General features: G+C 40.8%; 1 protein-coding gene across 10 annotated transcripts in view; it reads right to left on the bottom strand.

Moving 5' to 3' along the window:
- The window catches only part of THADA (THADA armadillo repeat containing), a 323,874-nt gene that overhangs the window by 169,206 nt on the left and 128,257 nt on the right, over positions 1-26,411 (bottom strand). For all 10 annotated transcript variants that reach the window (XM_035001673.1, XM_035001675.1, XM_035001677.1 and 7 more), the window contains 2 exons: positions 13,820-13,909; positions 12,377-12,508 (listed from right to left, as the gene is read on the bottom strand). In XM_035001673.1, the coding sequence (XP_034857564.1) occupies positions 12,377-12,508; positions 13,820-13,909 (222 nt within the window). The remainder of the gene's footprint in view (positions 1-12,376; positions 12,509-13,819; positions 13,910-26,411) is intronic.

Here is a 26,411-nt window from a genome sequence, read left to right as displayed (position 1 = left end):
TAGCAGTACGACCTAGGGCTCATTTCTAAACTGTCTATGGCCCAACCTGTCCTCTCTGTAGGATGGGGATAATAATGTTATAGACCTCACAGTGTCGTCATGATGACTAATGAGTCAGTATGTATCAAGTCCTAAAACAGTGCCTGGCCCAGAGTTAAACATTTGCTAATTATTATCATTTATCACTAATTTGATGGAAAAAATCATCAGAGCAAAGGCAGACACCAAGAACCAGCATAACACAAGGGATACCCCATTATGCCAAAAATCTTATCTATCTGGTGCTCCACTGTATTTCTATTGTGCCCGACATACAACGGATGTTTGCAGTAAATATCTGTTGAGTAAATGAATACATGAATCAGTCCTCATAGACTGACTCCTTAACGAATCACATTTTTATTGTGGACATATGATGCTTACTCCTTCTGGGCCTTGGCTTTTCCATCTCCAAAGAAAGGTACCAACACCTGTCACTTGCTATCTCAAACTGATGATCATCAATACAAGAAAAAAAGCAAATCATTCCAAACTTACTGGAGGGATATCAAAAGTCAATGACTTTTTAAACCAATGTTTCTTCATTACTGAGTATGCATGAACATAGTCAATGACATCAGGAGGATCCTCGTGATACTCAGGCAGTCCTGATTCGAACATGTTTCCTTTCAAGGGGTCCTCTGACTACAGCTGGCCAGGTGGAATGTGATGTTAGATGTTGTGCTAGGCCCAAGAGATGGCTGTCTAAGTCTTTAGGGTGCAGAGGAATTACCTGGGGGCTTGTTTTGAAATTGCTGACTTTCAGGTGTCTACGGAACAGGCAGAAGGAGTTGGCCAACAGAACAATGAATCTATGATTCTGGACCAGTCCTAGATCTAGGACATCACTGTATGTGAGGAGCAACCCCAGATAGTGCATGCTAAGTGAAAATGAAGAGAGCAGAGGGTAGGGCAAAGAGGCACACCAATATTTGGGAGGCAGCAGGAAGGGGTCCTGCCAGAGATGTAATGGCCAAAGAAGGCCACAGAGGAAAGAGTGTCACGAAGAAGGGAGTATGGAATAGTGTCAAATTCCAGAGAAAGGTAAAGAAAGATGAGCACTGAAAAGCATCCAGTGGCTTCTGGGACTAGGTCACTTCTATTGCATCTTTGCAGGGGCAGCTGCAGTGAGCTGGTAGAAGAAGCATCCAGTAGTTTAAGGAATGAATAAGAGGGGAGGGAGTGGAGCCTGCAAACACACACAAAAAAACTTTTCCAAATGTCTGGCTATAAAACTACAGAACTATGGTGGGAGGTAGAGTGGGCGCCTCTATGGAGAGTCTAGGCCTGTTGGCCTCTATTTTCTCTTGCAAATGGGAGGTGATGAAAGTAAGGGCATTGGGTTTGGGCAACGACACAAAGTAGGCCCTCAGCAAATATATTTAAGGGACAGTTGAACTAGTGACGAAGAGCACTTGCAAAATAAGGTAGAAGACAAGAATAAATGGCGAAGAAGAGAGTATCTGTAACTGGTGTGGAGGGGGAGGCAAGATGAGCAGTCAAGAGTTTCAATGCTTGGGGCGCCTGGGTGGCTCAGTTGGTTAAGCATCTGCCTTCGGCTCAGGTCATGATCCCAGAGTCCCAGGATGGAGTCCCACATAGGGCTCCCTGTTCAGCGGGGAGCCTGCTTCTCCTTCTGACCCTTCCCCCTCTCATGCTCTCTCTTTCTCACTCTCTCTCTCAAATAAATAAAATAAAATCTTTAAAAAAAAAAAAGTCTCAATGCTCAAGGTGAGTGAGGAAAATAAAATACGAAGGAAAAAGTAAAAGGATATGGGGGTGAATGCATCTTGTGCAGCTGATGTGACTAATGCAGCTTGCCTTAACTAGATTATAAATAGACTGGTAAGGGTCAAGGCCCAGGGGAGAGGGAGGGAAAAAACTGTGCCAGTCAAGGAAAGATATTCCAAACACGCTGGGTCATTATTTTCCCCTGTCCTCATTTTAAGCCTACTATAATTCATCTTTGCCTTCCTACTCTATTCCCTAATTCGTATTTGCTGCCTAAAGAGAAAGACATACATTTTTTTTATCTTAAAATGTTCCCTACTATGTAGGATAAGATGACCGCCTAAGTTGGCATTTGGGGCTTGCTACTGTCAAAGCCTTCAATTCAGCATTAAAAATGCCTGCTGAGCACCTTGGCTATAATTCTTGAGAAAGTAATTAAGACCAAGGAAATAAAAGCTCCTTAGGGAAAGATATCATTAAAATATCTTAAAATTTAAACATTACTATGTTTGTAATAGTTTTCCTACTACTATTATTATTTCCATATGCCTTAAATGTATAAGTTGGAGCGAATACTGTCCTTTATTAAAATTAGCAAAGACTGTCTATCAGTTTCTCTTGTTAGGCAGCAAACCATGTATTTTGTAAATTTCCTGGGTCAACCCTTGATTCAAGTGAAAGCAAAGTTCTTTATGATGACTTCCAAGTTATGAATCATAAAACTCTCTTCCTCTTGTTAGATCCAACCGTCTACAGAGTAGACAGCCTAACTTTTCTCTCGTCTTCTGTGAGGGGCTAATCACCACGGGGGATTTCTAAAGGTCCTCAAGACAGCAGACTGAATTCCCTTATTCTTTTCCTGCCTTGCTACTGGGAAAGCTTTCTGAACTTCTCCAAGAGTACTGGTGCTCTTCCCTTGTTTATAGGCCCTTGGTCTTTAGTGTATCTGTCACATAATTCAGTGGTTAAAATTCAATGTGTTTTATCTCACTAGCTAGATTTGCAAGTTCTTCAAGGATGAAGACCTTTCTTTACTTTGCATCTTTCCCAAGACCTGACACTAGGTAGGTATGCAATAGATGTTTAACAACTATTTCGTCAATCTATTAACTGATTGGATTCTAACTTTTAGAGTGAATGGCAGCAATAGGCCATGGATTATCATCATTGTCAAAAATTTCACCTAAGAATGAAGCCGTTTGCAGATCAAATCACTTGTTCTAACATGACCTGAATTGGCCTGTTGAAGTAACAGATAACACTGAAGAAAAGCTGGTCCGTACAAGTTTTGTTTTTTTAGCTTGCTTTGTCAATGCATTCCATAAGAGGTGAACTCCTCATTCCTTTTGCTCAAAAACATATTTAGAAAACGGTCTTAAAGAGATCTGGCACCAGAGATGAAGTTGGCCAGGCCCCTCTCTAGGAACTAAGAGATAAAAATCAGTGACAGATGACGGAGTATCCTTTTATACCAGTACTCTTTGCAAAAAAGCCACACAATGCAGGAAACATGATTTCATTCCACATGCTGAACCTCAGTTACCCTTGGGTAAAATTCAGAATTTCAGAAGGCCGTGAGCACAACATTCCCCATAAAGCACTAGGTAGGCAGGGCCATGGTAGAAAGGAGATGGAGTAGGTAGCTGCCCGAACTGTGATATCACCAGCATTAGGAAACAACCTTCCCATCTCTGCTTTTAGGTCCTCCCCTGTGTAAGGCCCCAAACTCCAAAACCAACTTTCACTGCTGTATTTCAAAATGTATGTCTCCGTAATACAACAAATAGCCCCAAGGAAGGTAATGACCAGGGTCATTTACGCATCTGTATGAAAGGAAGGAGTGGGCACAGGTTTTTGGCTTGTAGGCAAAGAGGAAAATGGAGCAGCTGGAAAACCCCTGAGCAGGACTGAACATGTGCACCTTGACGATCTTGCCCAGAGCCTGACCTGGTATCAGAGTCACACTAGGAAAGCCAGAGGTCAGAGTTTCCACACACTGATGGGAGGCAGTTCCCTTCCTTCATCCAACCATAGCTGGCAGATCAGGACAGTATAGGGACATTCCTAACCTTTAGTCCCAATCTCAAAGGCTCACGGAATTCAGCAGTAACCATAGGAGGGGTGGAGTTCTGGACCTCTAGGAGGGACAGGTGGGAACAAGTCCTACATTAACAGCACCGGCAAAGACCTATTCTCAGTGGTCTCTTCTTGTCATGGGCTAGGCTTGGGGACTCTTATATTCTCTCTCTATAGGCATCTCTGTTCAAAGAAGAGCCTTCAGGAAGTTTGGACAACAAGGAGTTATCTATTTTAATCACTTTTCAGAAAGGCATCTCTCTGACTTTTCTCAAAGACTCAGATGTTCCTTGTACTTGTCAGAAAACAAATGTGGTTTCAGCCAACATATGGAATGGAGAAAAATATAGCAACCACAAAAAAGATAATTAAATTAATAAGGAATGCTTTTCAGACATAACATCCCATAGGCCAAAAAAGTGTTTTCAGAACTCTCCAGAACAAAGTTATAGAAGTTACTTAGAAGCTAAATTTAAGTGAATTAACTGCTGCAGGGCACCATGTAGGAGCAGACCACTGTGACCCTGTGGGCCATGCTAAGAATGGCACCTCAACTTCTTTTCTTTGGGAGACAGAGTAGCCCATAAATAAAAATGTACAAATAACATGTTATAGGTTCAGAGGCAGGCTTATCATTTCTTTCACTGCACATCTGGAATATACATCTAGGTTGCTCAGCTGTTCCAAAATAAGACACCTCAAAAAGATGCCCTGCTGGTCATCTCACTCAACCTCAGATGTCCTGCATGTGATCAATTTTCCTTGAATACTTTCAATGACCTGCAGCTCAGTGTTATGGAAATCTGTTCATTCCCCTGATGGAGAATGCTAACTTTCACAAAATTCTTCTTTATATTAAAATCTGAAATCTATCTCTTACTTTCCCCTTGGGAGCACAAGAAAGAAATTATGTGCCTTCTGCCATATGGCAGCTTCTCAAGTATGTAAAGACCATTACCATGTTGCCTCTGACTAAATCTTTTCCAGTCTAACTATTTCCAGATGTTTAGCTTCCTCCTCATCTTGGTTATCTCCTCTGGATAAATATTAGTTTATCGGTGACCCTCCTAAAATGGGAAGCCCAAAGCAGAATAACAGAAGAAGCGCAATGATGTAGGTTTAATCTGACCAGCAGAGTTCAGGGGTCTGGACTACAGTCTTCACTATCTGGTAACAGCAACTGTGTCACATTGCTTCCTCAGGACTCACCAGGAAATGCCATTTCCCAAGATTTTTTTCATAAAAACTGCTAGGGAGCCAGACAGCTCTCATCCTGTATGTACATAATTTTGACTTTTCTTTAGAAAATCAGAATATGACACATATCTCTATTAAAAGACATCTTGATAATCTCAGCCCATCAATCCAGGCTTCCAAGGCTATTCTGAATCTTATTTTTATATTATGGACAATGTCAGACATATCATATAAAAAAGGGTACACAGAATAATATGACAATCAACCACTTGCCCAAAATCTAGCTTAAGAACACATCACAAATAAAACTGAAGCTCCTAGTATATGTTTCCTCAATTTTATCCCCTTCTTTCCCAGCCACATAGAAATCATGGCCACCAGCCTGAATTTTTGTTTGTCACTCCCATGCTTAAAGACTATTTTGAATTTTGATCCCATCACCACTTATATTTATGTTATATACAAATCCGATAAGCATGCAATCTAGTCTGTGTTCATTTAAGTAAGTAATTCAAATGTTGAATAAAGCAGCATTGTCATCATCTATCAGACTGGTAATCCCATCAAAACAGTGAGGTGACTCAGGCATGACTTATTCTTAGGGAATCCTTACTCGACCTCAGCAAACAAAGTGTAAAGCTTTTGCAAGTAATACACTGAATGATCCAGTCTAAAACAATCAGTATCAACACAATTGTTTGGTCACTGGTAAAATACGCCTTTTCCCTTCTCTTTTGAAAATCCTTCTGCAAGCTCCCAGCAGAACATTGCCATCCCACATTTCCCCAAATTACTGACATAGTTCTAGGCTCACATGTACCGAAGGCTCTAAGTTACTGGGTCCAGGGATTTGCCTTCATCAACAGGACAACACGGTGCTCTTTTTTTTTTTTTTATCTGCTCCCCTACATCTGGCTTCAGGGCCTTCCTTCCAGTTAACTGGTTGGGACAAGCCAAAGCAGGAGTTTAAAAAGTCTGCCCTCTTTCTATCACCATCAACCCCTTCCTTCTCTATTGAATTTTTCTTAAAAAACAAACCAAAGAGCCTTTTATCTGCTGTTTTGTAAGCAGTATTAGCCCCATTACACAGATTGATAGCTGAAGCACCCAGGGGCCCTCCGATTCATGCCATAATAATCTGGAAGGCTTGCATATAGATAGTTCTATGACTTTCAGCAGAAAAATGACATCTCCCTCCTTCCCTCCTTCTTCCATTCTTATCAATCCAGGCTCCTCTCATTTTGCTAACGCCTGCAACAGGGTAGCTGTGAGGTGGGCCTCCAGAGCAGTTTGCTGGACAGCAGTCAGGGCAAAGGGGTTCAGAGGCCAGGAAGGACTCAGCTCACAGTCCGATGAAGCCGGAGAGGACCTAGGCAATATTCAATACTTGAATCTGATAGATAAGGAAACAGAGGGTCAGTGAGGTGAAGTTAAAATAAAGGTAAATGTCAGAGCTCATACTGGAACACAAGACTCCTCAAAGGCCAGGTAAAACACAAGACCCAGCTGAGCTTCCCTTCTACCTAACCGGTAAGCAGTGGGTTATGAAATGTGGCTCCAGTACTGTAGGACTAGGAGCCCCTAGTACTTTAGATACACAGATCTGCTAAGAGACCAAATGTCTCAATTCGCAGTTACTTTCATTTCTAGGTTAATAATTCAGTCTTTGTGCCCAAACCTGGGTGAGGCAGAGAAGGGGACAAAAGAACAAAAACAAACCAAAAAAACCCAGAGTGGCTTCTGCATGGAAAGAGGTTAAGATTTACTTGGAGAGAACAGCACTGAGCATACAAAGTACAGTTATTTATGATACAGTAGTGATGAATGGTAGGATAAGAGGTTAAAGTAACAAATGCTACAGCCTTTCAGAGGGAGAGATGAGCCGGGGCTGAAGTGAAGAGAAAGGGAGGAGGGCATGTCTTCTTCCTTCCCAGCAGTGTTTCAACTGCTCTCTGCCTGTTTATCTCTCTGTAAGGCAAAGCCGACCTACTTTTCTGCAAGCATTCTGGGAAGACAGAGCAGATAGAAATGTGCATGCAGCCTTGAAGGGGAGTTCCTGGTATTATAATCACAAACGAAGGTAGAAGCCATCCATCGCCTACCGCAAAAGCCCCAACTCTACATCATGGAAAACCAGTTCCTTCAACTCCACAACCTAGGCAAGGAGTAATGTGGTAATCCTTAAATTATGTAACTTTCAAGGACAAGAAAACAAGGGCCAATATTACTTCTCAATAGCACAGGCTTGGAAGGCCTAACTCAGTTTTCGTACCTCCTACCCTTCTTCCCTTTTTAAGACTGGTACAATCCAAAGGTCCCATGAAATGTTTTTTATTTTTATTTTTTATTGTTATGTTAATCACCATACATTACATCATTAGTTTTTGATGTAGTGTTCCATGATTCATTGTTTGTGCATAACACCCAGTGCTCCATGCAGAATGTGCCCTCCTCAATACCCACCACCAGGCTAACCCATCCTCCCACCCGCCTCCCCTCTAGAACCCTCAGTTTGTTTTTCAGAGTCCATCGTCTCTCATGGTTCGTCTACCCCTCCGATTTCCCCCCCTTCATTTTTCCCCTCCTGCTACCTTCTTCTTCTTCTTTTTTTTTTTTCCTTAACATATACTGCATTATTTGTTTCAGAGGTACAGATCTGAGATTCAACAGTCTTACACAATTCACAGCGCTTACCAGAGCACATACCCTCCCCAGTGTCTATTACCCAGTCACCGCATCCCTCCCACCCCACCCCCCACTCCAGCAACCCTCAGTTTGTTTCCTGCGATTAAGAATTCCTCATATCACTGAGGTCATATGATACATGTCTTTCTGTTTGACTTATTTCACTCAACATAATACCCTCCAGTTCCATCCATGTCATTGCAAATGGCAAGATCTCATTCCTTTTGGTGGCTGCATAATATTCCATTGTATATATATACCACATCTCCATGAAATGTTTTTTAAATGTACAAAACATGTATTTTCCATTTTTAAAATTTTTGGCTGGATTTTTCTTTTTTAAGATTTTATTTATTTGCGAGAGAGAGAATGAGAAACAGAGAGCATGAGAGGGAGGAGGGTCAGAGGGAGAAGCAGACTCCCTGCCGAGCAGGGAGCCCGATGCGGGACTCGATCCCGGGACTCCAGGATCATGACCTGAGCCGAAGGCAGTCGCTTAACCAACTGAGCCACCCAGGCGCCCTGGCTGGATTTTTCAATATCTCAACTATAAAAGTGTCCACAGCACAGGTCCCTAGGGGTGATTTCCACTGCCACGTATTTAATTAAGATTGTATTGTTATTAGCACCTCAATATTTTTCAGAGAAAAGAACAGGAGATCTCACTGAAAAGTTATCTAAGGTGAACAGTGAAATGATTTGAGGAAAGACATGCTGAAATCCATTTGCAATGAAAATAAGCCCCCAAAGGGGTAGGGAGATCCTTTTAAAAGCACCCAAAAAATGATTAAAAGGCAGTGGAGGGATTTCTCCCACAGACACTAATCCACTGCTGAGATCTGTTGTCAGCAACAGCAGGGGCTTTCTGTCTCAGTGGATACCCCCCCACACACAGGTACCACACTGGTTCTGAGAGGGTAGAGAGCCTTGTCCAAGCATCACAGCCTTGTCCAAGCATCACAGCTAGTCAGTGAGTGGCAGAGCTTAGACAGAACCAGGTCTCTTAAACCCAGGTTTGGGGCATATTTGGTTTCCTGTAGTTCTTCAATTCAAACTTGAAACTCCCTTGTAAAAGGGAATTCAAAGGTACATGTAGAGAGATATTCTGGTCTTTAGAAAGCCCTAGACAAGAAACGTGTATTTTCAGGGAGCCAGTTGGGGTCCCCTTTAAAGCATGAGTCACTCTGCTTGGTGGTATTTGAACTGAAGGGTAAATGGTCTTAAACTGAAGGCATCACATTTGCATGGTAAAGGGCCGCGAATCTGGATCCAGCACAGCATCGGGCACATAAAACACACTGGATTTAAAAAAACTTGTAAACAAAACATTGTGATTAACATTATCATTTCTGTTCCAAGATGATGCAACTGCACACACGCATAACTTTGGAGACCCAAATCAGAACTTCTAAGATTTCAGTCAACAAAGAAGATCAATAGAGATATAAGTTTATACTCCCAAATGTTGGATAAGGAACAAAAATACAAACAATGCTTACAAACATCTTACAGAGAGGAAGGAAATGGCAGGTTAAGTATACATAAATCAAAGGGAAATAAAAAGCTGCCATTGGGGCTTTTAATCTTCTGGTTGTGCAATTCACTTCAGCTTGGTCAGAGCAACCCTCGTGCTACTCCCACTAGCTGAAAAATTTCTATTTAGCTAAACTCAGAATATCCAAGAGCCTGATTAGACTCTTCCAAGTACATAAATTAACACTGTCAATGCTACAAAAATAAAGCACCACCCACCCACTCGTGCATGCACCCATCTTTTCAGCTATTACCCCAAGTCCAAACAGCCCAATCTTCACCATCACCAGAACCACAAATATTGCCTGGAATGACAGGTTTTATGACCAATCTTTCACTTCCTTCATGAAGAATTTTCTCAGAAGTAATTTAAATCAAATGTGTACAGTTTTATCAAATTCACTATTTTTATGGTTCATCTGCCCAGGTGATTTTAACATTTTAGGGTAGCACAGGGTTGCTCCTGTACTAGGTTGATGAAACCCCGAACTGGGGTTCTGACTGAACTTCAAGTCTAAGAGCCTTCCATTGTATCACAGATGATGGTCAGGGCAGTTAAGCCAGCCTTCCTCCATACCTGGTCGCAGACCAACCCTGATACCTCGGGCAATGATCCTGCAGAGATGAGCCCAAGAGAATGGCTGTATCCAATCAAGCCATCCTCACTACTGGAAAAGCAAAGCAAGGAGCAGATCCCACTGCTGGGGGGGACATGACTTTTATATCCTGAAAACAGCACTCTGGTCCACCAACTCTGGAGACAGGCTCCTCCTCACTCTGAATTGCATCAATTTCAGGGCCCACGGGCTGCTCAATGTAGCCACTGCTCTTGGCTGCATAAAAGGTTATTTTGGTGTAATGGAAAGAGTACACCCAACATTCTTGACAGCCCTATACTCTTGGGTTCATATTCTAGCTCTATAACTGACTCGCTCTCTGAACCTCAATTTCCTCAACAGGAAAGTGATAACACCTCCTCTCCGAGTCGTTGTAAGTAAGATGGCCAGTTCAGTGTTGGGCAAATGGTCAAAGCTCAACAAACGTTGGTGTACTTTCTACTAGCATCTCTGCTCAGAGTACTTTCTTGTTTGTTCTCTGTATTCCCGGGTCAAAATCTACTTCTTATAAACCCCTGGAATAGCCTAACCAAGTACCAAGTACGACCCTACTACTGTCAAAATCATGTGTAGTGGGGGACAGGGCAGGGGTTCTGATAATGTTTAAAATCCCAAATTTAATCCTGGTACTCAAAGTGTGATCTACAGACCAGCAGCATCAGCATTACCTGGAAGTCTGTCTGAAAGGCAGACCCTCAGGCTCCATTCCACACTTACTGAATCCAAATTTATGAGATTCCCCAAGTGATAGGTTTACCTCTTAAAGTCTGAGAAACACTGTTCTATACCACAAATGGACATTCAATAAACAGAGCCTACTGACACTCTAAGGAATCAACTGTGGCACTTGGGCTGTTGGTAGCATTCTATGAATGCTTATTCAGATAGAAAGCAACTACTGACCAAGGCATTTTCCCTGGGAGGACAGTGTAATGTACCCTTTGCGCCTTTTGAGTTAAAAAAACAACAACAACCAAAAAAACCAATACACTAAGGACACTGGTTTTATGGCAATATTTAAATCTTCTCCATTAATGCAATCTTTGTTATATAATAAGTGCTCTGAATATAATTAATAATATGAGCATTCTGATTATATGTAGACTCTAAATAACAGGAAGGGTATTTTCAATGTAGTTATTTCTGGCTTCTAGGATGCAACACATAACAGATTGATTAGTAATAAGCTTCCACAAATGGAATGTTCTTAACACATGATGACAAAGTTCTAAAGCATGTCCTTCTGTGATTCTGAGCATGTGCCTTTCCTCCCCCACCCTATCAACCTTCTGAAACATTTTTCAGTTCTTTCCAGTTATAAGTGAAAGTACAATTTTTAAATGCTCCTGAAAGTAAAATTTACAACCCAAATTCCTAAAATGAATCACCAAATGCTGGATCCAGGAGACTGGTAACTTTGTGTATCAGGAAACAAAAACCCCATCTGAGTGAGTCATCTCTGTGATCGGAGATAACACAGCCACTGCCAGAGCTTGGTGCAAACAAATGGCTGCAGCAATCACAGGCCGGCATCTCGTGCTTCATGGTTTCTCACATTAAAATGCATCAGTCAGCTCTGTGAAACCAGGAAGTGGAACCCAGGACGCCACATAAATAACAAACACATTCTCTTGAGTTTGATGTTAACGTTAACATCTTAACGTTCTGCTCTAAGTCTATCTCAATTTCTGGTACCTAAATTAAAATGAAAGTGCTGCTTTATCGAGACGTACGCAGAAAGGCAAAAGCTAACTAATATGACTGGGCTTCTGAAATGTTCCCTAAGAAAATTTTTAAGACTTTTTGGGGGCCTATTTATTGAGGACTTTGATCCGAAAATGAAAAAGGTGATCAGAAGGTGGCAAATACACCTCAAAAACTGTAACAGAGGAAGAGGCAATAGGCTCTAGAGCAGAAAAGCCTGTTACCATCTGATTCCATGTATAATTCCATGCTTTTTCTCAGGTGCTCCAGTCTTGAAAGAGAAGCTGAGTAGGAAGTGAACTTGTGCCACATATGGCCAGCTAGATGCTACCCCTTGCACCCACCAGCAAACTCCTCCAGAGAGAGGAGGCAAATGTCGTTCTCAGCGACATTTGGGGATATAATGCCAGGACCAAGCCTGCCTCATGCTGGCTAGGCTCAACACAGGGATAATGCAAATACCTAGGCTATGTTTTTCAAAAGCAGGCAGCTCCTATCAACACCACACATCCACTAGCAGGCAGAGTGCCAAGGGAACGTTACTTAAACAGTGGCTGTGGCTATGGGCTTCTGCACCCACAACAGAAGCACTTTCCTCTGAAACACTGGAGACCAGTTGGGGGCAATGGCAATAGCCCCCAAGCCCCTGCTTTCACAGGACCCCTCTCAAAGTAAAGAAACAAGAAATAATAATAATAATAAAAAACCAACTACACTTTCTGAAATATGAACAAGTTAAAATACCCCATATTGCCCCCATGCCCACCCCATTATTTCCACGAAGCACACACTACCTCATAATGAACGGAATGAAAGGCGCCATGCTGAGGGCAGAAGAGGTGCCATCCATCGGGGAAGGGTAGAGTCTTCCCAACACCAAAAGTAAGAGAAACATGCTTGGATGACGGTTGAGTTCTCCTGTATCACTGAAAAACAAGTGATTGTACATAAAAGACTTAAAATTTAAGAGGTGAGACACTACCTTCAAACATTTCTCTCATTAAATGATTATGAATGTAAAGTGAGACTCTCTACAATCAGAAGATCATTTCCCTTTTTTCGTTTTTTTTCCCCCTCCATTCATTTCATATATTCCTAATGTGCAAATAAGGAAGAGCTACTGGCAAAGCCATGGACTGGGCTCCAGCACACGATTCTCTTCTCAAAGCTAATTGTTAATTCGTGTCTGTGTTTTGATTTGAGCTGTTCATACAGCAGAAAGGAGTTCCACAGTATGAAATGTGAAACTTTCAACAGCCAAATGTACTTATGAAAGCTTGAATGGTCACTTACTGGGGCCAGAAAAGCCTGTCTGTACAAATTACTAATGTGAGGAAATGTATCATAAACAGAAGTAAAATTGATTGATGTTATTTTACTTCCCCATTACAGATAATGAGTATAAATTCTTATCAAGTGCAAATATGGCTAGAAGAATAAAAAAGCACATGTTCTAAGACACCATTCTAAAAATTCCACTGTCAGTAGAGGATGTGATTGAAAGGACAATGATAAACTTTTCTATGTGCCCTGATCAGACGGGAAGTCCTCTGAACGGCTTAATTTTCTGTTTCTAGGGTTAGGCATGCCAGTGCCATTTCTGGTCACAGGTGACCAGACCAGCCAGCTATTTGCTTACTCTCACAATGGTCAACTGCAACAGGCCAGTAAGAAAAAATGGCTTGTGTTTGTGACAGCAAACTCAGTATGCAAACACAGAGATTTTTAAATATCATGGGAAGAAAATCTTTTTAGAAGCTGTGTTTCTAAGAAGCTAGTTTCTGAAATATGTTCACTGAAAACAGAATTTGAAAAAACAGTATAAAACAGGATTTTAAAAATATAAAATATATTATAAAAACAGGATATAAGGGGCACCTGGGCGGCTCAGTCAGTTAAGTGTCTGACTCTTGATTTCAGCTCAGGTCATGATCTCAAGAGTCATAAGCACCCCGTGGCTGGCTCTGTGCTGCGCTTGAAGCCTGCTTAAGATTCTCTCTCTCCCTCTCACTGCCCCCAACTTTAAACAAAAACAAAACAGGATTTTATACAACTTTTCAGGTACAAATCTACTGCAGAGTCAGGCAACAGGATGTAATAAAGAAGCACTTAAAAAAAATCCATCTAAGCTACAAGAAAGGAGTTGATTAAAAACTGTTGCCTGGAGGGAAAAATTTCGATTAATGAAGTAATTTACTTCCTTGATTTCACTGTGTCCTACCCTATTCTCTTCTTACCTGTCCACAGTATTAGCTACAGCTTCCAACTGTTGGAGAAGAAAGGGATAGAGTTCCGGGAAACGAGAAAAGAATTCACTTCCTGTCATTCTGTAAAGGGAAAAAAAAGAAATTACTATCTTTTATTTCCTCTGATCTAATAATAAAGCCTTTTTATTTTATTTTATTTAAAGGAAGAGAGCCAAGGTCATTCACTTGAATATTTAATGAAAAAAAGTTAAGAACAAACCTCATCTTAAAAATTTAACAATCAAAACAAAACATTTAATTTTGATTTTGGAAGTGCTCTTGACACATGGAATTTTATCTCAAAATTTAAGATTATGTATATTTACAAATATTTGATATTAAATTCTATTGGGGAAGAAATTGCAAATGCCAAGTTTCGACAATTGATTTGGACCATGAATATAATCAACATGTGGTTGGCTAAGGCTGACAGCTTCTGTAACAAGGGCAGGTCTAGAACAGGTTTTTCCAAGCTAGCACCAATGATATTTTGGACCAGACAATTTTATGTTGTGGGGGACTGTCATGTGACTGTAGGATATTTAGCAGCCTCTGTTGCTTCTACCCATCAAATGCCAGTAATACCCCTCTCCCCTTCAAGTCATGACGATCAAAAATGTCTCTGGAAAAAACAATGTCTCTGGACATTGCCAAATGTATCCCGAGGAGTAAAATGGTCCCCAGTTGAAAACCACTGGTCTGGAGTATGGTTATCAGAGGCACAGATTTTGTGCATACGGTTCTGGACATCCAATCTCAGCTGACACCTGTGAGGATTAACTTTCCATCTTTATAAACACTACTCTTGAATTCTGACAAGATCCATTCAGTTTTCACAAATGCTTATACTCATGTGATCCACTCCTATGAAGACTCAGAAAATTTCCATCATCCCAGAAAGTTTCCTTGTGCCCCTTCCTGGTCAACTTTCAATACTCAGAGCAACCACTGAGTTTATTTCTGTTACAATTTGGTTTTGTCTATTCTAGAATTTCATATAAATGTAATAATACCTTACATAATTTTTTGCGTCTGGCTTTTTTCACTCAGCATAGTTTATCCATGTTACTTTATGTATCAATAGTTTGATTCTTTTTTTGTTGAGTAGTATTCCATTTTGTGAATATACAAGTTTGTTTATCCATTCTCCTCTTAACAGATATGGGCTGTATCCATTTGTAGGTTGTTATGAATAAAGCTGCTAGAAACATTCTTACACAAGGTTTTTGTGTACATGTTTTCCTTTCTCTTGAATAAGTATCCGAGAATAAAATTTCAGTATGTTTAACATTTTAGGAAACTGACAGTTTCCCAAAATAATTAGAGCATTTTATACTCCCACCAACAATAAACTAGAGTTCTAGTGGCTCTGTGTCCTATCCAACATTTGCTGTTGTCTTTCTCTTTATCTACTTTAGCCATCCTAGTGGTAGATCCCTGTGGTTTTGATTTGCATTTCCCTGATGACTAATGATGATAGTAAACACTCTTTTTGTGCTTTGGTTATTGATACGGCCTTTTGTGAAGTATCAATTCAAAATATTTGCCTGTTTTCACATTAGGTTGCTTGCTTCCTTTGCCAAACGTGTGCATTACATGTACCTTCTTAGTCTGGCTTGCCAATTTATTTTCCTAATAATGTCTTCTGATGAGCAGAAGTTTTCAGTCCAATAACTGGGTCCTTTTTTTCTTTTAATGATTCATGTTTTCTGTGGCTTAAGAAATCTTTGCCTACCCCAACATCACAAAGATACTCTGTTTCCTTCTAGGAGTTTTACAGTTCCAGCTTTTATCATGAGGTCCATGATCCATCTCAAATTAATTTTTATGTACGGTGTGAGGTAGAGGCAAAGGTTCTCTTTTTCTTTTAAAAATTTATTATTGTTTTTTTAATTGAAGTATAGTTGACATATGATGTTGCATTAGTTTCAGGTGCAAGATTCTTTTTCTTCTACATTGGTGTATCATACTTCTTATAGGGAGATGCCGTAAGAAAAGATAGGCCTTAAATAGGAGAGATGTGCCAGGTTCATGGATAAGAAGATTCAATATTATAAAGAGGAAATTCTCACCAAATACAATGCAATTCCAGTAAAAATAATAATTTATATATTCAACTACATCAATTAATATTAAAAAAAAATTTTACACACACAAAAAAAGCACTAATAAAACCACAAAATAATACACGTACGAAGTATTTTTGGCAGAGGAGGAGTATCAAACATTATGAAATAAAAGAGACTAAAAGACTTAGCAGACTTATGAGGCCAAAAAAGACTAAACACGTTTGGATCCTGATTCTAAGAAGCCAATTATAAAAAGACATTTCTAAGACAATTGGGAAAAGTTGAAGGTTAAAGAATTATTAACTTTGTTACACATGATAATAGCATGATGTATTTTTTTAAACTCTCTTATCAAATCAGTCATGCATCCTGAAGTATTTATGGGAAAAATGACATGATACCTGTGACCTCGGTAGGACAAGAAATGGACAAAATACGATTGGCAAAATGTTGGTAATTCTTGAAGTTGAGTGATGGATATGCAGGGGTTGGTTATACTATTCTCTTCATTCTTACATATGTTAAAAATTCCCATAACAAAAAGGTTTTAAAATGATGGAGGTAAACGTTTTTATTTGCCAAGCCACAAATGGGGAGAAAATATGTAATGTGTATAACTGAGAATTACATAATTAGTATGAGAATATATGAAGAACTCCAGTGAAATCAATAAGTTAAAAGACAAACAACTGAATATAAAAATGGATAAAACCTAATAAAATATAATCCACAGAAAATAAACATTAGCGACCAATAAACATAAGATGCTCCATCGTACTGAGAGACTATTTTATATTAACTGGCAAAGATTGAAAAGTCTGATAATACCAAGTACTGGAACTCTTAGACACTGTTGATGGAAACAAAAATTACTACAACAATTTTAAAAATAATCTGGCATTTTCTTGAAAGCCACAGATGTGTTTAGCCAGTGATTCACAAATGCTATTTCAAGGTAAATGGCCTAATAAATTCTTGGACATGGGCACCAGAAGGCTTGTACGAGCATATGCACAGCAGCCGTATGTCCATCAAGAGCAGAGTGAATCGGGCGCCTGGGTGGCTCAGTTGGTTAAGCGACTGCCTTCGGCTCAGGTCATGATCCTGGAGTCCCGGGATCGAGTCCCGCATCGGACTCCCTGCTCGGCAGGGAGTCTGCTTCTCCCTCTGACCCTCCCCCCTCTCATGTGCTCTCTCTCATTCTCTCTCTCAAATAAATAAATAAAATTAAAAAAAAAAAAGAGCAGAGTGAATCAACTGTACACTCACACAAGGGAATACTGTAGAGCAGTAAACCTGAATGAACTACAGATATATCAAAAAAGATTTATCTCAGGAACATAATGTTAAGTGAAAAAAGTGAGTTAAAGAAGAATACATGTAATATAATCCTTCTATCCAAAGTTTACAATAAAGCACCACTAAGTAATACTTCGCTTAGAGAAACAAATTTAAGTGATAAAAAAATGAAAAGCAAAGGAATAAATAAAAACAAAATTGGCAAAAGTAATCAATCACTTCTCCAGGGGGAAAAGAAAGGAGATGGGATTAGGAAGGAATATATAAGGGGCTTCAAAAGAAATGTTCTGTTACTTAACCAGGTGGTGGATCTAGAAGTGTTTGTTACATAGTTACTCTTTATACCTCACACACAGCATGTAAATTTTCTTTTGGACCTGTTTCACATTCAGTAAAACCAATTTTTTTTTGTTTTTTAAAGATTTTATTTATTTGAGAGAGAGTGAGAGACAGCACAAGAGGGAAGAGGGTCAGAGGGAGAAGCAGACCCCCCGCTGAGCAGGGAGCCCGATGCGGGACTCGATCCCGGGACTCCGGGATCATGACCTGAGCCGAAGGCAGTCGCTTAACCAACTGAGCCACCCAGGCGCCCCCAAACCAATTTTTTTTTTAAAGAGAAAGTCTTTACTTCCTTTTAAGTTACAGATCTATTGAACATTTATTGGACATTTATGCAAAAATGTGCTCATTTCCTTTTTAATTAGTAGATATTTTTGTGGAAAAAATAACAAATGCTAGTGTGGAAAAAAGCCCACATACTAGATTTCCCAGTGCCCCTCCACACAGACAACTATGCAAAAGGATCTCAGCTTTCCTTTTAAAAAATTTGTTTAGGGCGCCTGGGTGGCTCAGTTTGTTAAGCGACTGCCTTCGGCTCAGGTCATGATCCTGGAGTCCCAGGATCGAGTCCCGCGTCGGGCTCCCTGCTCGGCAGGGAGTCTGCTTCTCCCTTTGACCCTCCTCCTTCTCATGCTCTCTGTCTCTCATTCTCTCTGTCTCAAATAAATAAATAAAATCTTAAAAAAAAAAATTTGTTTATACAAGTACATACTTTTAGTTTAGCTCCTTTTTCCCACAAATATGCATATTATACATACGGTTGTGCCCCTTGATTTTATTTTTCATTTGAACTATATCTGAGAAATCATTCAATATCAGACACACCATTCTATTTCTTTCCACTTAATGGCTGCAGAGTAATCCATTGTATGTTGACTGTAATTGATTTAATCCCAAACGATAGGCCTTTTGGTCCTTACCTTACTGTTACAAACAATGATATGTAAATTTCCTTGTTAATAAACAGCAAACCTAGGTTTTGCAGGTTCAGTGCTTTACACAGGGAGACCACAAAACCATTCCACTACAGGCCATTGTTACATTCTTTAGTATCGCTAAGCAAAACTGGTCAAGAACATCAGTTTCCATTTTTAGTGGAGTCACTTAAAACTGTATATGAATTTAATACTGAAATCCCTGTGTATACTTGCCCATATAGAATCTCTCCATCTACACCACAAAACTTGGTAAACAGTATTTCCAGGGGAGTAAGTCACTCCTCAATGGTCCAATATCTCTTGGTGGTGTCAAGAGAGATAAGTATTCTGTGTAAGCAGACCATATGATTGCATTACCATGATCTAGAAATTGCCTGGATAAATAACGGGCTCTGCTGACCACAAATACTGCCAGAGGAAAGGGCTGTGGAGCTACTATTCTCAAATTAAAGTCATTGTCTTAATTGAATTAAAACTAATTGTCCCAAACAGCAAGTTACCTCATTCAGTCTACCTTACCAGATGTTTACCAACTAGTTTATGTTGCAGAATATATGAAGAAGGTACGTTACTCAAAGTTAAACATTTGGTGAATGTTTTAAGTAATTGTTTTGTTCTTAATAATTTGGTGGGTTTTGACTACATCTTTAAAAAAAATATTCTGTTAAAATTATCGTGTCCATGCTTGGTGGTGTAGGGCTTTGAAGCATCAACTGCGCATCTGTCAGGGTTTAAGGAAAACCAAAATTATTTTCTAAGGAGAATTTTGATCTTGCTTAGGTACTCTGAGCACACAGGAGTTGCCTTTCTATTCTAGCATTCTCAGGCTCCTCAATACTGTTAAGAAAATTTCAACTCTAAGAGCCTCTTAACTATAGAGAACAAACTGAGGGTTGATGGAGGGAGGACGGTGGGGGATGGGTTAAATGGGTGATGGGTATTAAGGAAGGCACTTGTGATGAGCAGTGGTGATCATCGAGTGATCAATCACTAAATTCTACACATGAAACCAATTTTACCATATATGTTAATGAGCTAGAATTTCAATAAAAACTTGAAGTAAAAAAAAAGAAAAAGAAAAAGAAAAAAAAAGAAAATATCAACTCTATTTCTGGCCAGGGCTCTAATTCACTGCAAAGGGCGAAGAGCTGAGTACTTGCTTGGGTTAGCATCATCTAAAATCTGCATTGGCCAAGGGCTACAAAAGACTTGGCTAAATGTGTATGGAGTGCTGCCTTAAGGATATTCAATATTAACAATTCTTGAGTATTATAAAACAAAGCCTCAAAAGGTAAGGCATAGGAGGATATCAGAATTACCTAAGGGGGCTTATTCAAACGTCACTCACTCCTGATTCTCAACTACAGCAAAAGGCCTATAGTTCATAGGCTGCTCATAGGTTTTCGGCTGCCCGTATAGGTCTATAATCTATAGCTTTATTTTTAAAGGCCAAGATGATGGGACCATTTTAGTCCATATATGAATCCTGGAACATGTGAGTCTTACCTGTCATTTCTACTTAATCAAAACTATAGCATGATCATAGTTTTCTCAGGAAAGCAGCAAATATTTTAAATACCTACATACTTCAGGTTGAGCACTGTGCTAGGTCCCATGGAAGACACTAACAATGTGCAACAGTCACTGCTCTTGGGGCTTAAGATCTGGTTAGGAAGACAAAGCACATGCAGAGACTATAACTAGGGAAGACAAAATGCGTTAAGGGTCAAATAACTAAAGCTTCCAGTAACAGTGGAGTTGGGAAAGATATCATCGGCAGCTGGAGAGGTTAGGGAACGGCTTGTGGGAAACATGGAAACCAAGAGACGAGTTTTGAAAAACTGGGTAAGAATGGATTAAAAGGGAGAGAAAATAGCATGGAGAGGGTGGGTAGTTACAGAAACCAACTGGGTAGATAAACTGGCTGGATGAAAAGAGGGCTTCATGACAAGACAAGACAGAAATGGCAAGATGGCATACAAGTTTTTAGAAATTTCAAATGCCAGACTAAGCAGCTTAGCCTGTGTCTACAGGCCCTGAAAGTTTCTGAACAGCAGAGAGATGTGCCAAGAGTAGATGGACCAGACTAGAGAGAGGGTAGAAACGCGGTGACCCAATGGACGTTCACTGAATGTACCTTTTCACATCAGCCAGGTAAGGGACCACATTCATACTTCCTTGTATCACTTTTTTATTTTATTTTATTTATTTATTTGACAGAGAGAGAGAGCACAAGCAGGCAGAGCAGCTGGCAGAGGGAGAGGGAGAAGCAGGCTCTTCGCTGAGCAAGAGAACCTAACGTGAGGCTCGATCCCAGGACCCTGGGACCATGACCAGAGCTGAAGGCAGACACCCAACCGGCTGAGCCACCCAGGTACCCCTGTATCACTCTTGATACAAACCACAATTCTACATAAACGCTGGCTGACTGGTAAATATTCTGGCCATGAATGAATAAGTAAGATTAGCCAGAGAAGAAAAATATTCTACTACAGATGACCTCAGCCTATGCCTTATGCCTTTTATCTTTCCTCAGTGACTGGTTCCTACCCAACGGACACCTAACCACCCATCCAGCATCAACACAATTTCTCTTAATCAAGAAGAAAAGGAATTATGACTAAGATGGTAACGAATTAAAAATTTCTTAAAGTGACTCATTAGCTGTATCTAAGGACATTCAAAATCCTGATTTGAATTAATAAATTGAGTATCCTGCCAGGACTTGAAATTTCTTAAACACAAATATATAAAGCTTGTCTCACCGATTTACAAACAGTTCAATTCTAGTTCACCCATATAAGCAAACAGGCTGATATGTCACCGCCACAAATATAGCAAGCCCTGGGGGTAAATTCTCCACTGACAGGCATTTCAAACCTGTTTATCTATGTGGCCAAAAACTAGCCCTGCAACTTTATGGAAACAAAAGAAGTGATAACCAAAAAGGAAAAAACGGAATCTCTGTAAATTCAAGCTTCTAGGAAGACAAAAGGAGACCACCAAATATTGCGAATGGGGTAAAACAGACAAAGGTGAAAACAAACAAGCCAGGACAGAGAATGAGAATAAAGCAGCTTTAAGCTTGGGGCTGTCAACTCTACAAAAAGTGAGTTATTCCCCACCCTGTCATGTAAGAACTACACAGGCACAACCCATGGAGAGGCCCTTGGGGAAACACAGAAGCTCCTTGAAGAAATCCACTTGCCCGGCACCAGGAGCTGACAGTGGCTGTGAGTCCCCGCCCCAAGGCACTCCTCGGCCTGATCCATTCAGGGGTGGACTCCCCCAGGGCCCAGCCAAAGCTGTGAACAAAGTTGGCAGGCAACAGAGGTTGACTGAATCAATGAAAATGCCTGCCCAGCACAGTTTTGTTTTATTTTAAAAGCTTTTTAAAAACTATTCTAGCACTACTTGTTTACTGAGGAAAAATTAGATAACAAAGGACGCTGCAAAGAAAAATCTCAAAACCACCACAAATCCACCACCTAAAGATGGCCGCTAGTCTGCTCTTATGTCTGTCCATCTACACCTTTCTCCTCCTTATATATTCTTTTATTATCTGCTTTTTACATTTAACACTTTATCAAGAACACTGTTCCCTATCAATCTGGATCCATTTGAATGCAGTAGCCTCAGGGTGGTACACTCTCTGTGCCTCTCCTACATTTGAACATAATGTCTGGGGCCCTAGCCCTGACACCAGCCCAGAACGCCTCGTCCCCATCCTGGCTAAGCCATGCGTGGAAGGCAGTCCCTACCCCAGCCACGCTCGGATCGCTCGGGGCTTCCCTTGGTCTGCACATTCCACATCTAATCTTGGTAATGCCGAGGTAATGGTAATGCTCTAGTGTTTGAGAGCATCTGAGCTTTCATCTTTGAATCCCACCTGCCATCTACCAGCCTAGGAAAATATTCACTTGAATCAAGCTTCTGTTTCTCTTAGAGACCCTGTCCCAAGATCTGCCACACATATTGAAATTGAAATGCCAAAAGCAAATGCTTCTGAGCTTAACAAAAGCATCCTGATAAAAACCCATGGCGCAATGAAAAGAAGCCTTCAGTGAACTGTGTCTCAAGTAAAAATAAGGTATCCACACACCCCCATTCCTACAAACAGATCCCCTATCATTCTGAATATCTCAGGAACAGGGATCAAGAGAGTAATGTACAAAGATATAAAGAGAAAAAGCTTGCAAAGGCAAGCAAAAACATGCAGAAAAAGGAACTCCATAGTAAACAGCAGCAAAGGCATAGCTTGTGCCTGCTTTAAAAACAACAACAACAACAACAACAACAAAACCCAGGACTTATTCACAGGCCATGGAGCAAACACCATAAATCTGGTTTCATCAGATGAAAACAAACGCTGAAGGCAAAAGCCTGGAGGTTTTCAGTTGGTTTTTCAAATGGGAACCCAATAAACTATTAAAATTTAGCTATCCCAGGGCGCCTGGGTGGCTCAGTCCTTAAGCGTCTGCCTTAGGCTCAGGTCATGATCCCAGGGTCCTGGGATCGAGCCCCACATCGGGCTCTCTGTTCAGCGGGAGGCCTGCTTCTCCCTCTCCCACTCCCCCTGCTTGTGTTCCCTCTCTCGCTGTGTCTCTCTCTGTCAAATAAATAAATAAAATCTTTAAAAAAACAAAACAAAACTTAGCTATCTCCAGATTCTGGCCTATAAAACCACTCTAGAGGAGAGAAAATCAGCAAAGGGCCTGTGTCTCCTTGCCACAGTGATTGCTGATAAAAACAGCAAGTGCATCTTAAGAAAAACAGTACCCCGAAATAGAAACAAACCTACAAAGAAGACAAAGCACACACACACACACACATATTAAAAGGAGGAGCAAATGCAAACTAACAAAACAGAAACAACTAATAAAAAAGAAATCTGGGTTTGGAACCCCACCAGGAGGATCATCCATCTCTGACTCTGTTCCTAGAATCCTCTCCCCACCTCTGGGTGGGCCTGACACCAGCATTTCTCCCTTGAGAAGCAGTAATTTAAAAAGAATGAGTGATTGGACTAAACAGATGTCAGAGGCCCCAGGGCCAGAATCTCACACTCAGCAAGCACTTGTGATCGTGGCCATGGTCCCCCCCCCCGCCTCCTCCCAGGGCCTGTTAAAGGAAGGGCATCTTCTTCAGGGCCTCTCTTCTAAGGGCACGGACTCTGACCAGGTCTCCTGCCAATCTCTTCTCCCTTCCAATCCTCCGTGGAAAGCCATAACATTCTTGGACTTACTGAATGTTTTCCTAATCCTTCCCTTTAGGAGCTGTTTTCTGGTGGAGAATCTCCCAAATCACAAAATCAGCCGTCACTATACTCCACCCATGGAGGGAAGTGGAAACTCTTGGTTCTGGAAGTGCCCTGCCATTCTCCTTGTAGAAATTACTAGCCCAAGGGTGGGCCTTGAAATACATTCCTACTCATTCCACAGCCAGATGGTCAGTAAACATACATCTCCTGAATTCCTCGTGTGTTCAAGGTCCCATCCGGGCAGCTTCTATGTATTTTTTTACACCAGAAATTTACTTCTTAGAGAATGTGTCTTTCTAAATCTTGTCATCTATAAAAAATCTCAGAATCAGTCCATCTCCAACAGTTAATTCGATAGTAATTTTCTAAACAGTTTGTGGTAGACTGCAAAGACGGCCAACAATAATTCCTACTACCCTCGCTATATGTGCATGCCTCCCTCCCTTCAAGAGGCAGGGTCTATTTCCTCTCCCCTGACTCTGGTCTAGCCTGTGACTTCTTTGATCTACAGAAGGTGGTGGAAGTGATGCTGTACCAGTTCTGCCTTAGGCTTCAAGAGGCATGGCAGCTTCTGGATTCGGTCTTTGAGACTTGACGACTCTGCAAGAGAGAGGACCCATGAGCCCCCACCCTCCCCCTCTGTCACTTATGCTCCCAGTTGAGGTTCCAGACATGTGAATGTGAAACCGTCTTGGTCATTCAGTCCCAGCTGAGGTCTCAGATATTGCAACCACCTGAGTGATCCCAGATGACACCATGTGGTGAAGATGAACCAGCTGAACCCAGTCAACCCACAGAACTGTGAGAAATAATGAGTTACTTTAAGCCACTAAATTTTAGGGTATTTGTTATGCAGCAGCAGGTAACTAAAACACAATAAGTATATTCAAGGAACCGAGTTAGACTCTGTGGAAAAGTAATACTAAATAAAAGGGATGCTGGTATCAAGGAACATACAATCTAACCTAACTACTATATTATTCTTTCACAGCTCTGAAAGCCAGAAATCTATATCATTATCAATGGTCCAGGGGCACCTGGCTGGCTCAGTCGGTAGAGTGTGTAACTCTTAATCTTGGGGTTGTAAGTTCAAGCCCCACTTTGGGTGTAGAGATTACTTAATAACAAAGTCTTGGGGCGTCTGGGTGGCTCAGTCAGTTAAGTGTTCAACTCTTGATTTTGGCTCAGGTCATGGTCTCAGGGTTGTGGGATCGAGCCCTGTGTCGGGCTCCACAATGGGTGTGGAGCACTTGGGATTGATTCTCTCTCTCTCCCTCAGCCCCTCCCTGCTCTCTAATAAAAATAAATAAATAAATAAACAAATAAAGTCTTAAAAAATTATTAAAAAGAAAAAAAAACCAACAATGGTCCAAAATCAAAGTGCCAGCAGGGCACCTCCAGAGGCTCTGGAGGAGAATCTAATTCTCGCCTCTTCTAGCTTCTGGTGGCTGCCGGCCTTCCTTGGCCTGTAGCTGTGTGGCTCTAATTTCTGCCTCTGTGGTCATACCCAAACAATCCAAGATAATCACCCCACTGCAAAATCCTTAATTTAATCACATCGACACAGACCTCTTATCTTTACAAGGTAACATTTATAGGTTGCAGGGATTAGGATCTCATGTCTGGTGGGGGGGGCAGGGGGATTATTCTGCCTATCTATCTCAATTGCCAGAACATAAGAGCTAAGGCACTAAGGGGCAAGAATGAACATAATTGTTCATTCCAAGGCAGTTGTGTTCTAAATCTTTAAAGCAATGGACAACTTTCTTTCAAATATAATCCCAATATTTAAAACAAAACAAAAGAAAGCCAGAACTGTTCTGGTTGAAGCAGGGTTGAGGTTGAGGTGAGTGATCATCACTTGGCCACCCCCTTCATCTTAGCAAGCATAGGCCCTGATACACCTCCATGAACTCAAGAGGCACACTTTAGAGTCTGAAGCCTTTGCAAGACAAAGTCCACATTCCTCACCTCCTTCCTTCCTATTATTCCAACCAAGAAGCACACTCCATCCACCACTGCTCACCATTCCCTACAATAACTGTTGTTTTATTAAACATGTTTCAAGTCTGTCTCCTCTCACTAGGAAGCTGCTCCTTGAAACCGAAAGCTGTCCTGTTTCTGCTTCAACCCCAACACCCAGAATGGTGCCAGCACCTAGGAGGCGCTCCGTAAATACCTGCTGCCTTCTTAATGTTTTTCTCAGAACTCCCTCCACAAATCTTGCCCCAATTAGGGATGGGCTATCCTCTTTTCAACCATAGGGGTCCTATCCCCATCAGCCTGACTCTATAAGGATACTACTTTACAAATTCTTATTTGGTAATTCTAAAGAGCATCGTGTAAGTATTAAAACCCTAGTCAATCACATGCACTAAACATACAAAGAGTTCAAACAGTGCTAAACCTGCCTCATCCAAAACACTAGCAAAAAATCACCTAGAAATTTCTTTTACGCATTAAAAAGAAACTAATTTAGCATAAGGTTCAATATTTCAAAATAAGTTTTTTTTGTTTCTATTCCTGTAATACTTTTGTTCAATTAACTCTTCTAGGATCCTACTCCAAACCTTATAGACATTTTCACTAAGACTAATATTAATTTGCCAGCTTGTATTATCAAAGCAAAGGAAAGGTGACAATAGAGTCCCAGCCTTCAAGGAACATATTCGAACTAG

This window comes from Mirounga leonina, unplaced genomic scaffold, assembly GCF_011800145.1.
Source record: "Mirounga leonina isolate KUSES-001 unplaced genomic scaffold, KU_Mleo_1.0 Mir_125, whole genome shotgun sequence".
Lineage (NCBI taxonomy): Eukaryota > Metazoa > Chordata > Mammalia > Carnivora > Phocidae > Mirounga > Mirounga leonina.
The sequence above is the reverse complement of the archived record's forward strand: the minus strand, read 5'-3'. Positions and strand labels throughout refer to the sequence as shown.